General features: G+C 37.1%; 2 protein-coding genes across 2 annotated transcripts in view; one reads left to right on the plus strand and one right to left on the minus strand.

Annotated features, from left to right (window-relative positions):
* The first annotated feature begins 2,548 nt into the window (after positions 1-2,548).
* tnnt2b (troponin T type 2b (cardiac)) lies at positions 2,549-10,883 on the plus strand. The gene is made up of 13 exons (XM_014332299.2): positions 2,549-2,665; positions 2,812-2,856; positions 2,975-2,982; positions 5,019-5,045; positions 5,171-5,192; positions 5,289-5,352; positions 5,454-5,570; positions 5,658-5,735; positions 5,914-6,015; positions 6,100-6,209; positions 6,342-6,432; positions 8,099-8,139; positions 10,483-10,883. The coding sequence occupies exons 2-13, from the start codon at positions 2,828-2,830 to the stop codon at positions 10,520-10,522; spliced, it is 729 nt and encodes a 242-aa protein (XP_014187785.1). The 5' UTR covers positions 2,549-2,665; positions 2,812-2,827; the 3' UTR covers positions 10,523-10,883.
* Positions 10,884-11,113: 230 nt separating this feature from the next.
* The window catches only part of LOC102296754 (plakophilin-1), a gene marked incomplete in the record, with an annotated part of 13,030 nt that continues 7,820 nt past the window's right edge, over positions 11,114-16,323 (minus strand). The window contains 7 exon segments of the mRNA XM_042219023.1: positions 11,114-12,252; positions 12,604-12,688; positions 12,862-13,048; positions 13,265-13,418; positions 13,558-13,728; positions 15,433-15,609; positions 16,017-16,134. Coding sequence (XP_042074957.1) covers positions 12,178-12,252; positions 12,604-12,688; positions 12,862-13,048; positions 13,265-13,418; positions 13,558-13,728; positions 15,433-15,609; positions 16,017-16,134 — 967 coding nt within the window.

The raw sequence follows: 16,323 nt of genomic DNA on the forward strand, positions 1-16,323 counted from the left end.
CAGAGGCGATTCTAGGTTCAAACGTAGAGGGGCTCAGCTCTCGATCATAATGACAGCAGTGCCTTGCAATTAATATTAATGGCATATGCTGTTTGCATATGCAATTAACCCTTTTCACATTCCCAAACCTCAGTTTAGTTGGATACACATTACAATGCTGGATGAGCGATTGTAGTGTCTAGGAAGGATTCAGAGTGAATAATCACAGATTTCAATCTAATCTACCAGTTTTCTCTCATTTCTCATCCTTCTTCTTCTTCTTCTTTGGTGCAACCCTATAAATACGCGGTACCCCTTTGGCCTTTCCCCTTTTCTACAATTCCCCTGTGGGAGAAATTGGTGTCATTTCTTTCCCAACATTGTACAACACACATATACTGTATATTTAGCCACCCTGATGTTTCTGATTGTGTTTTTAGTTCAGATATTGCCATCATTGTGCCTCTCTTTGGTAGATACTGTAAATGTGTAGTACGTGTGTGCCACATATGTGTTATAGACACAGTTAATAGCATGAACAGATAATTCTTGCTAGCTTGGAAGTTGTGGTGACTTGAATAACCCTCTTCCCTACTGTTTCCATTTGGTTGCAGGGGCTGGGGTGGGCAAGTTAATGACTTGGAGGTCTTTGTTTCTTTTACCTTTCATTGTCAGACATAACGCAGGAACACACCGGTTACACAGACACTTCACAAGTGACAGCGTTGTCCCTGCATTATCAGAACAGTTTGAACTTTACAGTTTGAACATCTTCTTTCTGCCACAGGAACAAACGTCTTACTTAGTCTATTAATGACAAAGCAACAACGTCTCTGTGTGAGTGCACTATAACATCATGACATCAACAACACTGGACATAAAACTTGTTTTCAACCTGATGTAAACATACACGTTTGGAAAATATAACACTGAAGATAATTCCAGAAAATAATTCTAAAATATGCTATTATTAGTGCTATTAATATAGCTATTTTTAGGGGTGCTCTGATGAAATTTGGGGGTGGTTGAGAACCTATGTACTATAACAATGTTAGAGATCTCTCCACAGAACATATCTTTATTAACATGATAGTGTTGTAACCTGTGGTTTGCATCACGGTTGTATTACATGGAAAGCAGAGGAATAGATGCTTTTACTTTGTAAAAAGCAAACTTTCAAAAAAGAAAAATGAATGATAAAAAAAAGGTCAACATCCACCTTCATATTTGTGAGCTTTAGCCTCGTTCTTTATGCGTATGGCAAAACAGTTTTTGAATCAAAGAAAATCAAAATAATGATATGACACGTACAAGCCAAAATGTGAAAACGTGACCAGCTTTTTTTTGTATGCTTATTTTTTTAGTGGACAAATCCTTAACAAACGTTCATCTCAAATGAGACTGAAACAAGACAGCATGTTATTTACCCTGGTCCACACAGTGCTTATGGGTACACAGGGTTGCATCATTGAGCCTGTTAGGAAATCACATTGACAGTAAATTCCTCGACTAAACTGATTCTGACTCTGTGAATGAGTAACACAAACACAATAATGTGCATGCACACAAAAATACAAAAAAAGTAAAACATAAATATAAAATTATCTGATCTATGATGTCACTCTGTGTAAATAGTTCACATAAGAAAGCAATAAAGAAAGAAAAAGAAAATTATGATAAAATGCCATAATTCATCGGGCATCAGTTTCATATTAGAAACATGTCAAGAGGTTCACTCGGTGCTGTAAAGGAATAGTTTTTACAATTTCCTGCAAAGAGCAATGTTCTTTTTCAGTGGTCCTATATAAGCTCATAGTACTTTTTTTTGACAAGTAAACTATGTGAAGTTATTAATAAATAATGATACATATAGATGAATAGAATATTTGCAAAAAATGTAACTGACTGTACTTTTGACAAGACGTGACTGACATGTGAGAAAACACAGCCAACCTGAAAAGAGTTACGGTGGAGGAGGAACTCCCATTGAATAACCTTTGCAAAGAAAGTTTTGGCTTCAGCTGTCAAGACTAATCTCCTGATTGTGGGGTCAAATACATTACCAAAAACACCGGGAGTATCAAAAGACTTGGCACGGTCATAAATGATGTTGTTGGTAGCATGTTTTTGCATGTAAGGACTGAGGGCAGAGTTTATGATCAAAGACAATAAACACAGGCTGGAGTCTGAAAAAGGGTGTGAATTTTATGTGAGTATTGTTTTTGGTATTCTGCTGTGGGAAAAATCCAGTTACTTCACTGTATAACAAAACTGCAGGCAAACCTTGTAGAAATGTCATACCCATCTTCAGAATCCTAATAGGAAGTGAAAGCAAATATCAGGAGAGCTTGAGCCATGTAAGAATGTATTTGTGTGCAGACAGAAATATTTTTATAAGTATTATAGGTAACCTAACTCATGAGAAACTGAAACCTTCAGAGAGCAATAATCCTGTGCTGTTTGGCGGAGGTTTTACAGAGTAAAAATAGTCAAGGCAAGTCCATAGAGAATACATGTTTTCCCATTCTAGTAGATGTTATCTGCCATCTGTTTGCAGGTATGTGCCCACCCATTGTAGACATGGGCAGCTTGCCGCCATGTGATCCACTACTGGGTTTAAAAGCTTATAGCCCACAGTGAAGGACACAGTATACAATTCCCCATTGAGCCACATTGCACGAGCTGGGTAAGTCTGCATGCTCCTGTTCTGTCTTTTTAAACAATCTAACAAAATCTGTAACTGTTTTATACTTTTTTGTTAGATTTTGGGTTTCTCTCAGTCTGTAGAAGCCAAGTTATTAACTTGGCTTCTATGTATATTCGCATTTAAAGGAACTGCATCCTAAACATGTCAGACACAGAGGATGCCGAATACGAGTAAGTACTGAATTATTTTCTGTAGAAACAAGATTGACGTTCGCAAAGTTATGCCAGCGCAAATGGAATTAAAAAGTGAAACAAAATAAAATTTTGGTCTGTTTTTTTATTTTTTCAGAGGACAACGTGAGTCATTTTGTCAGTTCTCCTAACCCATGCATGGGCTAGATAAGTTTTTGACTGTTTCTGTTTGCACTCTAGTTTACAAGCTGCAGATTCATGCAGCTGCATGTCTGCATGCATTACATAAATCCAGCTACAGTAGAAATGCCTCACCCATATTTAATTTGCCAAAGTTCATTGCTTTTCGCTGACCTTTGCTCTTTACATTGTGAAAGAGATGAATATATTATTGTTTGTTTATACAAACAATATCTATGACAACAATGCAAAATTTTGCTTTTTTTCTTTTGTCTGCCACTTTGTTGCTTTCCACTCTTCCATTTAAACATTCATCATTACTTAACACAGTGCATCTGCTAAGCTGCTGGCTTCACTGCACAGCCCACTGTATTTTTGGCATCTTGTTGCCACTGTAGAGATGGCTGCTATTCTGTAGCTTTTATGCCAGATTGACCTTTGTCCTCTGAGTCAGTCCTCTCGGTCTGAGATGTGAGATAGTTCACCTTTTATAAACATCCCAGTGGATCTGTCCTTTCCAGTCAAATGGTGCAGTGGGTCACCATTGCAGAGACAAAGGATCATACCTCTATTTCTGTCTCCTTTGTGGGGCTGTCCAACCAAGCCCATGTGAAGATTGGCTGAAACCAAGCAGCACCTGTCTCCCTCTATGGAGATAACAGTAGCTGTTAGTGAGTAATGTAGGTCAGGCTATGTTCTCAGTAGAAGCCCTTGGGGAAGGTAGCAGCAGGAGCACAATACACACGTTCGGTTTTATTCCTGTTAGAGGACCTCCCGAATGCTGGTTTGACTTACCTTCTTTTCAGGAAGCTGAGTTTCCATTTGTGCCCACAAATGTTTGATGGAATGATTCTCCCTACAGACGTGCGGTGAGGATAGGGGAAAAAAAATCCCCAAAAACAAAACAAAACAAAAAAGCAGAATTTAAAGTACTCTGAAAACAGGGAAGCTGGTCGAAAAAGCCAAAAAGTGATTTCCCTACTTTATTGATACTTTTTGTCTTTGGTTTAAAAGGAATTTTTAAATACAGGAGTGTTATGACTAAAGCCACTTGTATTGTCTGGAACACTATCCAAAAAAGCTAATATTTTAATTTTAATATTAACATAATAAAGTCAAGCAAAAATAAAAATATAACACAACTATAAGACAAAAGACAGCATCATAAAAAGAACTTTAACTCTATTAAAAAATGAAGTGATTTAAAATAATCGGATTTTCTTCTTACATTTTCAGGTAAGGTATTACAAAGCCATGGGACCATTATTGCAAAGTCGTGTCACTTTTAGATTCAAGCCTAGACTTGACAGAAGGGCTCCATCTAAGGAAAAAAGTAGCAAACTAGCTTATAGCATTTCTGTTATGTAGCTTGGAGGGGTTATCCAGATGGGCTCTAAATAACAAACTTTTCATCTATGATGGAAAAGAAGGAATTCCAAAAGTCAGGTAAAAGGAAAATAATGTGTAAAAACATTAAATGTTATTATTTTTTACAATTTTCACTAAACTAAAGTTTTATAGTTGAGAATGCACCTGAACCACAGAAAATATGTTTCTTTTCTTTAGGTGTATATTTTATAAGCGTAAGTAGTTTGTAAGTAAAGTTATACATTTTAAGTGTTAACTCAAAATGTTGCATCGATAGATAAACATTCTTTGTATGGACAGAGACTAGTAGAGACATGAAGTTGTCTTTCAAGATAATCTAAAGTAGCATGTTCTAAACTGGACAAGAAACGCTTGTATGATCGCATTGCCCTTTATATCTATCATCTCTTTGGGAGACGTTCCTCTTAACGGACTCATATACTAAGTGCTTTACGAGCCTTAGGGTCATTCCAACGCCATCATCACTGACAGCCACTTAGTGACTAAAGTGACAGTGACTAATGTTTTTGTTGCATGAAGATTTTGTGTAGGTTGTGTCTCATTATTAGGATTTCAACTTTCATAGCTTTATGCTTTAAGCTGTGAGCTTTTTGTTTCTTTAATCAGTATTGACATTGCATATCATCTTTCAGAAGATGCCACAGAGGAAAATGAAGGAGGTACGGAAGGGTTATTTACAAAACACAGGAACTACTGTGTGTCAAAGGATAAGTGTTCTAATATTTCTCAGTGCTTTAATTTAATTTACTAAATGCTTTGATTTTTTTTTATTGTGGATACACAGATGATGCAAAGCCCAAGCAAAGGTAAGAAAAGTTTTAAAATATTTGTATAAGTCAAACACAATACAATTTCCAATAAAATACATACTTAGGTACATTTTTTATTCTTGTTTTCCTTAGGCCAAATTTTGTGCCTGGCTTGGCAGCTCCCAAGATCCCAGATGGAGAAAAAGTGGACTTTGACGTAAGTTAATTTTAGGGCCAACTAAAATGAACAAATAATCCAAACACTTTTAAACTTTAGTCCTTTGTTGTTTAAATAAAATATGAGCTTGATGTTTTCAGGACATTCAAAGGAAACGAATGGAAAAAGACCTGACTGAGCTCCAGACTTTGATTGAAGCTCACTTTGAGAAGCGTAAGAAGGAGGAAGAAGAGCTTATTGGCCTCACGCAGCGTATTGTATGTTATTTTTTTCTTTTTATAGTTTCAACAACCATTTGATTGTGTTACGTTTCAACTAAAAATGTCCTTCCTTTTCAATATCAGGAGAAACGCAGGTCTGAGAGAGCAGAGCAGATGAAGATCAGAGCAGAGAGAGAAAGAGAACGGCAGAACAAACTAGCAGTAAGTGTAGTTACTACAGAGTAACATTTTCAGAACATAACAGATATTTCTTACATGTTTAAGTTGTCTAAGAATCCACAGTTGCACCTAGGAATTGTATTCAGTTTGTGCAAATTCAGACACTGCCAGCAGTCAAAATAGTGTGAAAAATCAAAGGTACTCTACATCATTTCAACAGGAAGAGAAAGCCAGAAAAGAAGAAGAAGAAGCCAAGAAGAGAGCAGATGACGATGCAAGGAAGAAGATGATTCTGTCCAACCTGACTTTCACTGGATACAGGGTAACAATCTAGTTTACCATTAAAGCATCTTACTATAAAGTACATGTAAAAGTGCATTTCCGCTTGTGCTTGTTTCCTTTCCAGCAAACACAGAGTGGGACAAAAAAACCAACAGAAAGAGAAAAGAAGAGAAAGATCCTGAATGATCGACGCAAAGAATTAAATATTGATCATTTGAAAGAGGACAAACTCAGGTAAAAGGACACTGTTACTAAAACACTTTACTTTCTCTTGATTTATTCAAAATATCTGTCATGTACATAAAAATGATCTTTATTCAAGATCTGATCACTATACAGTAAACTGTCATAACATTTTCTCTACAGAGAAAAGGCTAAGGATCTTTGGGACTGGTTGCGCCAACTAGAGGCCGAGAAATTTGAACTTCAGCAAAAATGCACAAAGCAGAAGTACGAGGTAAAATGTCAACAGATTCTTGCTGTTGCAGACAAAGATTTCCTCTGAGTGGACAGATTCAGGCCAAGATGAAAACAAAACATGAAAGTGTGGTGCCTGGGAACACCCATTGCAATGAGTCACAACTGTTTTCTTATATATAATGAGTGGAACTCAGCCAAAGATCCAAAATAGAAGGGATATAGTACTCATCTAACCAAGGTTTTGGTGATTGTGACCCACACCTGTTTTCACAGCTTGGCTCGTGGATTAGGCAGAGGAACAATAGGAGGGTCCACGACCCTCTTTGGGAAACTCCCAATAAGACTTAAAAATCTAAGATTCTCCACCAATTGCTCTTAGAACTGAAGAAGCTTCTCAGATGAGAGGTGAAACGTCTTCAATAAACTTAAAGAAGTCCAGATGTTTTAATGCTTGTCTGTCTTTCTGTGTTAGCCATGCAAGAGATTCCCGGGGTATATCTGCCATCTAGTAGCTGAGACAGGCTTTAGCCCTCGCCCCATGATGCTGATAAGCGTTAGTGAATAGATGGATGGAGATGACTGGGTCAGAGCAAGTGGTCCAAACAAGGAACAGTGGTGAACCAGTAGCATGGATGGCCAAGGCTCATTGATGCACATAGGGAGAGAAGGCTGACCCTTATGTTGAGGTCCAACAGATGTGCTACTGTAACTCAAATTGGATAACAGATGATCTGACACTGACTGAGCGGAAACACACAGACTAAGTACACATAAGGAATGATCAAGGGAAGAGGAATCACATGGGGAAAACAGCTGACAACAATTAACACAATGACAGGACAGGGGACGTGAAACTAAATACAATAAACAAAAAACACAAGGCTCTTTCAAAATAAAACGGGAAACATAACAAGACCCAGACATGACTCAAACTTGACAAACAAAGAAAACTTGGACATGAAACATGACAGATAAACACACGAAGACTTAACCTGACAATCTGACACAGAAAACTTCACACAGGGATGAGACAAATGGGGAGCTTGATAAACCATGAACTAAAACTGTAACCTAGGCATGACAGAATGTAACTAGATAAATGAAAATAACAACAAAAAACATCAAGAACCTCAGAATACTGGGTCACATGACCCAGGACCATGACAGAAAGTGCTAAAAATGGGCACATGAGGATCAGAACTGGACCACGGAGCAATGGAAGAATGTGGCCTGGTCGGATGGATCACGTTTCCTTTTACAACTGGCAGCAAGACACCAGTGATACCTGCTTGGAATCCTTGGGTCCTGCTGGATAAACAAGTACAATCCATGGAGGCCCCGCCTTGCCGCTTACAGGGCTTAAAGGATCTGTTTTTAACATCTTGGTGTCAGATACCATAGCACACCTTCAAGGGTCTAGTAGATACCATGCCTCCATGGTTCAGGGCTGTTTTGCCAGCAAAAGGGGGATCCGCAAAACATCAGCTAGGTGGTCATAATGTTATGTCTGACTGGTTTAAATTTAACCTCCACAGTTACTCTTGAAAAAAAATTGCAGTTTGATTTTCTTTCATGTTTTCCTAGTTGCACAGTTTTTATGAAGATGTGATGATTTTTATATAGTAAAGCAAATGCTAAGAAGTCAACATGTTGGTTTTTCACAGTATAGATATCAATGAACTGTTAAACTACTGTTTTCTCAGGTCACGGTGCTGAGAAATCGTGTCAGTGATCATCAGAAAATGTAAGTCTATTCTGCTGTGGTTTCTGTTGACATTGAGTAGCAAAGGTAATGTACAAAAATTAGGATTTTATTTGCTTTCTAACATATAGCATGGACTAAAGACTGCAAAGCTGGGTAGAAATGTAGAACTACAGCAAAGTAAGAGGAGAAAGTAGTAATGAAACTTATCAATAAAAGGTTTCCACCTCCTCTCATTTCACCTTCTCCCCCCCCCCCTGCTTTCTAACAACAATGGTCTCCATTCTTTTGAAACAGTAGAAGAAGTAACCGTTTGTCTTGGCAACCCCTATAGTAGGGCTAAAATTTCCTGAATATATCCAGTCAAACAGGACTGGGAAAAGTGTATGCTGGCATGTCTGAAGGACACATACACACCCAAATTAAGACCATGCATATTTTTCCAGCTGACGCCATGTAGGCTTTACAATAAATATAGTGAAGGGCTGAATAAAAACTAAAAAGTTCTAATACTGGTTTTCATTCAGAATATGCAAAGCAGGAACACACCTGAGTCAATAAGAGAAAAACTTTATCAGACTGAAATAAATCTGAATTTATAAAAACCTCCATAGGTTATAAAGGTACAGGGGACACGGACTTGTGTAGCAACAACAGATAAACATAGTAGGCAGTTATTGGTTAGCACATCCCATTATACAGCTATTAAAAAGCTTTGAGTCACTCCAGTATCTGAGGGCTGCTTTTGTAGTGTGTTCTCCAACACAAATGAGTAGAGTCATGGTAATTCTATATTCAGATCATATGCACAAAAATACGCACACCGTTTATTTTTTATTCAAAATTTTTAATCACTAAAAACCTTTCACTAAAGTATTTTAACTCACCATATTCTGAAAATAATTCAAATGATAATGAAAACATAACCCTTGTAAGCTACTGAAATGCACCCAGTGTGGCATCAAGTTTGTGGAAGCCACAGGCACAAACATTTGACATGGGTCTGTAAGTATTTTGACCTTTTTTTTTTTTAGTAATTTTGCAATTTTATCTATGTACATTGAGATTTAACAAAATATTGCACTGCATTGCAAAAATGACTTTTTCTACAGTCACCCATTTCTAAAGGCTCAAAAGTAATTTTCTGATAAATGGTTTCATGGCTAGATAAGGCCTCTTCCCTTGTTTTTCTTGACATCTTAAACATATAAAAGAGTTTATTCCTAATGTAAAATTTGCATTTGATATCTATTCACTTTTTATTTAAAATTAGTTCCAAAGACATGTTCATGCAAGTGAGCGAGGCCATTATTAATCTGAGAGACAGCATCAAAACCCTTTGGAATGGCCTCATTAACAATCTGGTTCTTAAAAAGAAGGAATGCACTGGCCAGCTCACCAACACTAAAAAGTCTCAATGACCACACAAGACAACTAAAGAGCATGATGACAGAATTATTTCCATGGTTAAGAGAAAAAATATTTTTCAACATCAGACCCAGTCAAGAAAACTCTCTAAGAGGTTGTAGTATAATTGTCAAGATATACTTTCAAGAGACAGTCATAAATGGCCATAAAAAGGATTTAAGGTGCAAACCACTGATTACAATCAAGAGCAGGAACAGCAGCCACACAATAGGTATGAGTTCCTAGCTTGGCCAGAAAACATCTAAAAGAGTCTGAACAGTTCTGAAAAAAATCTTTAGACAGATAAAACCAGGAGTAACTTTTACCAGTATGATGGAGAGGAAAAGTAAGTAGAAGCTGTGTTCTGAAGTATATCGCATCGTCTATTAAACACAGAGGAGGCAAAGTTATGGCACAAGTGTGTATGCCTGTTACTGGAACTAGGTCACTAGCTGCAATTGATGTTTTAACTGCTGATAAAGGTAGAAGAATGAATCCTGAAGTGCACAGGGCTACACTCTCTATTCAGATTCAGTGAAATGCTGCAAAACTGATCTTAATGCAATTACTGCTTAACAGTGCAAATGGATATTGACTCGAGTTACTTCAGAAAAAGCAACCCAAGATTTTAGCAAGACAAAGAAATGTGATGTAAAAAGTCAGTGACATGAAGTTCAAATGTTAGAAAAGAAACAGGTAAGCCCTAAGACAGAAAATTTACCTAAAATAATTTAAATTTCAAATGCAGCCGCAGTGACTTATTTGCATCAGTAGAATGAAATACATTTCTAAAGATCAATTCAAGGGTCAGCTCACAAGGAATGCAGCCACTCAGCCTTGCATTCAGGTTTTCACAAACAGATATACGACCAGTGGGAGTGAATACAAGGTTCAACAAGCACTACAGATGACCACCAAAAAGCTAGCCTGTGTGCTCGCTGATATGATGATTCTCTGCTGACTTTTATTTATTCTCAGTTCAAAGGGTGGCAGGAGCAAGCGTGGCCTGAGGAAGTAACGTCTGACATCAGCTGGAGAAAAACCAGCAACATCAGCCATCCATAAACGACTGAGAATAAGAAGCTGGATAATAATATTTTCTTAATACTTGAAAATGCAAGAACAATAAAAAAAAGTACGCTCTTTTAGATGTTGTTAGTGGAATAAAGTGCATGTTAAGTTACTGATAGCAGACGGATCAGATGATGTGGTTTAACTTGTGTTCATCTGACCATGTGTAACACATAAAGATTTTTTTTTAAAACTGAATCCAAAAGTTTAGAAAACTAACTGAAAGAAATAAGAGCAACTGAACCTATTCTGGTGTGTAGGATTTTGTGATTGCAAGAAATTTAAATAAACTTGTATCTAACAAAATGGATGTAGCATTTGTATCTGTGGCTCCAGCACTCGTGGGAACTTACAGATGAATACCAACTCTATGATAGTTATAAAAGCCACACCTGCTTTAATGAAGCCAGATTGTCGTTTTTGCCAAACTGGACTTAATAGTTTTATGTGACAGATTCCAGTTAGTTTACTTTTACTTTGCCATCCTGTTTTATTTGTGGCTTTTGACATATGACATCCACATAAGGTTGATGCATTCTCACAGTAATACAAGCTTTTTATTAATGAACACATTCAGACACATAAATCTCCAGTGTACAATGAAGTGATTATTTAAAAAAAGGTCAGCTGTGCCAGAAGTCTAAATCTAAATAACACCCACGGACCCAAAATCCCCTCATGGCTGTTCAGTGGATTATGTGGTTTGAAATGTGGACGACCAAAGTTCAAATCTGGTCAACAGTTATATAATAGAGTGAGCGCAACAACAGCTGCAGTGCCTGGATTAATAAAATAAATCATAGGGGTGGAGTAAACAGAATGTGAGAGATGAGTTGCTAATCTGTCCTGAAGCATTTCAAACTGCAGTCAAAGGGTGTGACAAGACATGAATGAGATTGGAAACTTCTTCATGCTGAACCAGTGACCGTGAAAAAGGACTCAGAATTACTCAAAATTCTTGGATTACCTTTGCAGCCAAAAGAATATATTTATTTCAGCTTTATTACCAGTACTGTGTTCAATACAGCTAGCTAATTTCAAAATGGCAATCATACATATGAAATAGATGGACATCCCAACAGCAAAAGTTGTATTTACAAATAGAGATACACATCAAATGTCCTACAGCAGCCATGCTAACAGAATATCATTTATTTTTATTTGGTTATGTTATGCATTGTCAAAATTTTTTACATGTGCATTACATGCTATGACACACATTTTAGTGCAAGATGAAAGCCGAGGCATTGTGTCACTATATATTTATGCAAGCTCACGGTTCCAAAGTGAAGGCTTGGACACAAACTGTATATAAAAACATGACATGACAGCATTAAAAATGAGAAAAGCAAATAAAAGTGTGCACTTTCTGCATTTTCGCTCTTATTGTACTAGACTTTCACCCATATTCAAACAAGGAAACAGAAATTTACACCATATAAAAGATCATGTAGTGATTTGTTCATGGATGCACTATGTGGAGTTTATGGATGAAATGGGAAATGTTGCAACTCTGCTTCTGTGATTTTATGTCCTGTGGGTGTGTAGACACATTGCAGGTGAGTTACTTCACTGAACAACTTTCAGAGGTCTGATAAGCTGTTAATCAACAACCTGAAGTGACCGCTGTACCGCCATGGTGATGTCATTCACAAATAAGGACTTGCTCATCCCTTGCTGCAGGATAAATAGTTAAACATAAATGAGTGTTCTGCATCGGTCAATACACTCGTCTAACAGTACGTGGTGCATTCAACTCAAACATTTACCTCATTTGCTTTAATGGCAAAGGTAAAAAATGATTTATCTTGACAACAAACATGTGCAAACAAAGTCCCCCAAGTGATTTATAAAACCTGAGCTGCGGGATTCCTCAGCTACATCACTCATGTCTCAGTCGTTTTTAAGCTGGCATTTTAATCCTTCAATCTTTCTACATGTGATTCTCACAAATACCTGAGGGAGGTGTGGAGTCTAAGGTAAGATAATCGGAGGACACACCCAAACATGACAGATCTTAGCACTCACCCGTTTCAGGAAGCTTTGTAAATCTTTGTCTGACCAAAGTTTGCAGAGAAACAGGGCTGACGCTTTGCTGGATTTAGGGAAGTATCTATGAGAGAGGGGAAGGAAGTGTTTAAACTGAATTGAAAGCATGTACATTTTACAAAAACAAATTCCAAACAAATCATAGATATTCCTCACAGCTTAAATAAACCTGTTTGTTTATTTATTTAAGTCATATACAAACCACCAACTTCTCTGCAGTTAAACAAAGAATCTTACATGTTTTTGCTGAGATCGTTCAGGGAGCTTATCAGCTTGTTGTTTAATAAGTTCTTGTTCATCTCGGGATTCCTCATAAACAGGCAGCTGGCAGCCTGGCAGGCCATGGCAAGAGTATCATCAGATTCATTCCCTCCCGTGGTGCCATTGCTGAGGATAACCAGCAGCTCTGGAAGCCCTTTACGACCTTTAATGATAAGATAAACAAAATCCCCTCACTGTTTAACACAAACTAACTTTTGTAAAGCTGCAAAGAATTTTTCAGGATGATAAATTTCACAGTAAAGACTATTCTATTGTTTTAGGATGATAAAATTAAGAGTAAAATGCCTTTTGTTTAGATTTAAAATAAAGTACAAAATAAAGGCAAATACAAAGATTTTGAATTAAAACCAATTCTTACTGATGGCACTGTGCAGGACAGGGTTCTTTGTCAAGTTGGCTATTAAATCCACTGTGCTCCTCTGCAGGTTGACTTTTTTTGAATTCAAGAGGGGACTGATAACCTGAAGCCCATTCAGTTTCTGTACAATAGTTTGACCAATTGCCCTGGAGACCTGTGAATACAAGAGCCCATATCAGCCTCTGAACTCAGCAAATGACATGACAGCTGTAGATGCAACCAAAATTAAGATTAAAAGACAAGTGAAAATTTTATCAGTGTTAGACAGCTATTTGTAACATATTTCTCCTTACGAGGCCTTCCTGTGCAGTGAGACTCTGCAATATTCCACAACAGGCTTCCCGTGTTTCTTCTCGCTGGCTAGAGCCAAGCAAAAACAGGTAACTCTCCAGGGTTTTGGAATGAAACAGCCAGCTTGCCCCAGCAGGTTGTGACTCTTCAATAACTGGGAAGTCAAAATGATACTGGACAAGAAAGAGAGCAAGATCTTTATCTATCTCTGGCCTACTAAATTGTCCTCCATAAATGAGTTGAAAAAGCATTTTTTAATCTCTAAATGCAGGTGATTGTTTTTAAGTAGTGGAGAATCACAGTGTGCATAACAATTTTTGCAGGAACATGAAGTAAATCTGGGCAATTCAGAAAAAAGTGATGGTATTGAATGCAATACGGCAGCGGTCCCCAACCCCCGGGCCTCGGACCGGTACCGGTCCGTGAGTCGTTTGGTACCGGGCGCGAGAGTTGAGGCTCAGGTGTGAAATGTATGGTTTTCAGGGTTTTTATTCGGTTTTCAGCGTTATTTTGTTATCGTTTTTATCGTTAACTCGGTTTTCCTGGGTCTTTTCACGTGTGTTATGAATAAATCTTCTTTTTTCGGTACCGGTACTAGTTTTATTTTGTTGTATTTATCCGCGACACCTTAAAGGCCGGTCCGTGAAAATATTGTCGGGCATAAACCGGTCCGTGGCGCAAAAAAGGTTGGAGACCGCTGCAATACGGTACTACACGTTGAAACCCATCCTGCGTGCTCTCCTTATTAATGTGCCTATTTGGATTTTTTTTTATACAGCACATTTTATCACAGATGATGTCAATGTACTTTAAGTTAAAGGAAAAATCATGAGTAAAAATGCAGAAAAAAAGCCATTTCATCACAGGGTCAAGTACACCACACAACAATTCATCCCTCCACCCCCAAAAATTATGTAGCAACTCTACAAAACGTTTAATACAATTTTGTTTATTGGTAAAAGATTTATTTTAGAGGTCTGTTTGGGTTATAAGCCAACCGTGAAAGAGAAAGTTAGAGATGTACCAAGGGGACACGCCTTTACGAGATTTGAAGACTATTAAAAGATTTCTCAGTCTCTGTTGTGACCATTGGATTAGTCATTTCCGTGCATGTCTAAGAACTGTGGTTTTTTGCTTTTTGAGTAAACATTTTTTTTAATAACTATTGAGATGGTGAGATGGAGATATAAACCATTTTCTAAGCATCAGTTTCAGATACACTGAAAAAAACATTGATTTTAAGTAATTTTTCAACTTTACATGTAATTTTGTTGCATGAGTAAAATGTAAAACAATACATTTAATAGAATCTGGTCAAATTAAATTAACTTGATCGGTATGCTAAGTGTATTCCTCTTATTGATTAATTATTTGAATAAATAAACCTTTGCGTTTAGTTCTATTCAGGATAAAAAATTTATGTTCTTTAAGTGCTAATATGCTTTTCAGGTGATGTGACTTTAAAAACTGACATACAAACCCAAACTAATTTTGAAGATTCTGTCTCTTAGTTTATTTTGTTTTTTTGTTTTTTTTACAAGAACATGTCAGTTTTGTTTTGAATCAGCTCTAAAGGTTTTATCAAATGAGCAACAGACTGAAGTATAAGGTTACAATTATCACAGACATTTAGGAGCCAGATTGGAAAGTTTCCCACTGTCACTGTCAATTTCAAACACTGGAATTATTAATGACTTCTATAATGTTGGCGCAAGTGATAAATCATTTGTCACCCTTCCAGCAGAGGGGAAAGGTAGGAACAACAGGTTCTGTCTAGACTGACAGGTACTTGTAAGCACTTTTTAAACTACTTCTGATAGTTCAAAAGTACTACTTAGGACTTTATCCATTCTAATATGTGCATTTGTCTTTCTCACCTCACGTTCTAGTGATTTGCTCCGAGTGCTGAAACAACCGATGGGACTGATATTGTCCTGGCTGTTGCTCCTGTATATGTTTTTACCCAAAGCATTGATCCTGATGAACAGCTCAGGAGCCTCGGCCTCCAGCTGGAATGTCAGATTGTGCAGGATGCACACACAGTTTTCGGCTGACTGATTTCAACAGGGGAAAACATAGAGACGATAACAGTCATACACATGTGCAATGTAAACTAATAAAAAAGATGAATTCAAATGAATTTTTATTGACATAGCACCTAATCAAAACATTTGCGTCAAGGCGCTTTATACTGTAACCCTACAATAATAAACATAGAATAATGGAGACAGATTTTCAATAATTATAATAATTACATCATGAGTTATTATGGAAAATTACTGTAAAATGACAGATGGTTCTTTAAGATCATTTGATTACATAACAAAACAAAACAAAGCACTTTTTGAGAACGTTCTAGGTTCTAAAAAACATATGTACAAGCTGAACACAGCAGTTACCCTGCTTTCTCTATAGAATGTTATGCAAATCTTACATATACAATGCTTTTCACACAGTTTACCTCATCATCTTCTTTTCCTGTTTGCACACACTCTTTGATATAAGCGACCAAACAGTCGATCAGACTCCGACATTTTCTCATTGTCTGTCTGTAGCTTTGCTTAGAACTGCTGAGGTTTCTGTTGAAATTAAAACACAAGACACATGCTAATTAGACACCCCAGAGTAAGAAATACTGTTGGCAAACCCATCTACTTTTTAATATTGGTAAAAATGTGAAAGTACAAGCAAAGTATATAAATACTTTACTCAGTCATTGTATGTACTCCACTGTGTTTATCTGTCAGACTAAAGCAGGCCTCAGAAAA

The sequence above is a fragment of the Haplochromis burtoni genome, unplaced genomic scaffold, assembly GCF_018398535.1.
Source record: "Haplochromis burtoni strain Fernald_Lab_line unplaced genomic scaffold, NCSU_Asbu1 Contig_26, whole genome shotgun sequence".
NCBI lineage: Eukaryota > Metazoa > Chordata > Actinopteri > Cichliformes > Cichlidae > Haplochromis > Haplochromis burtoni.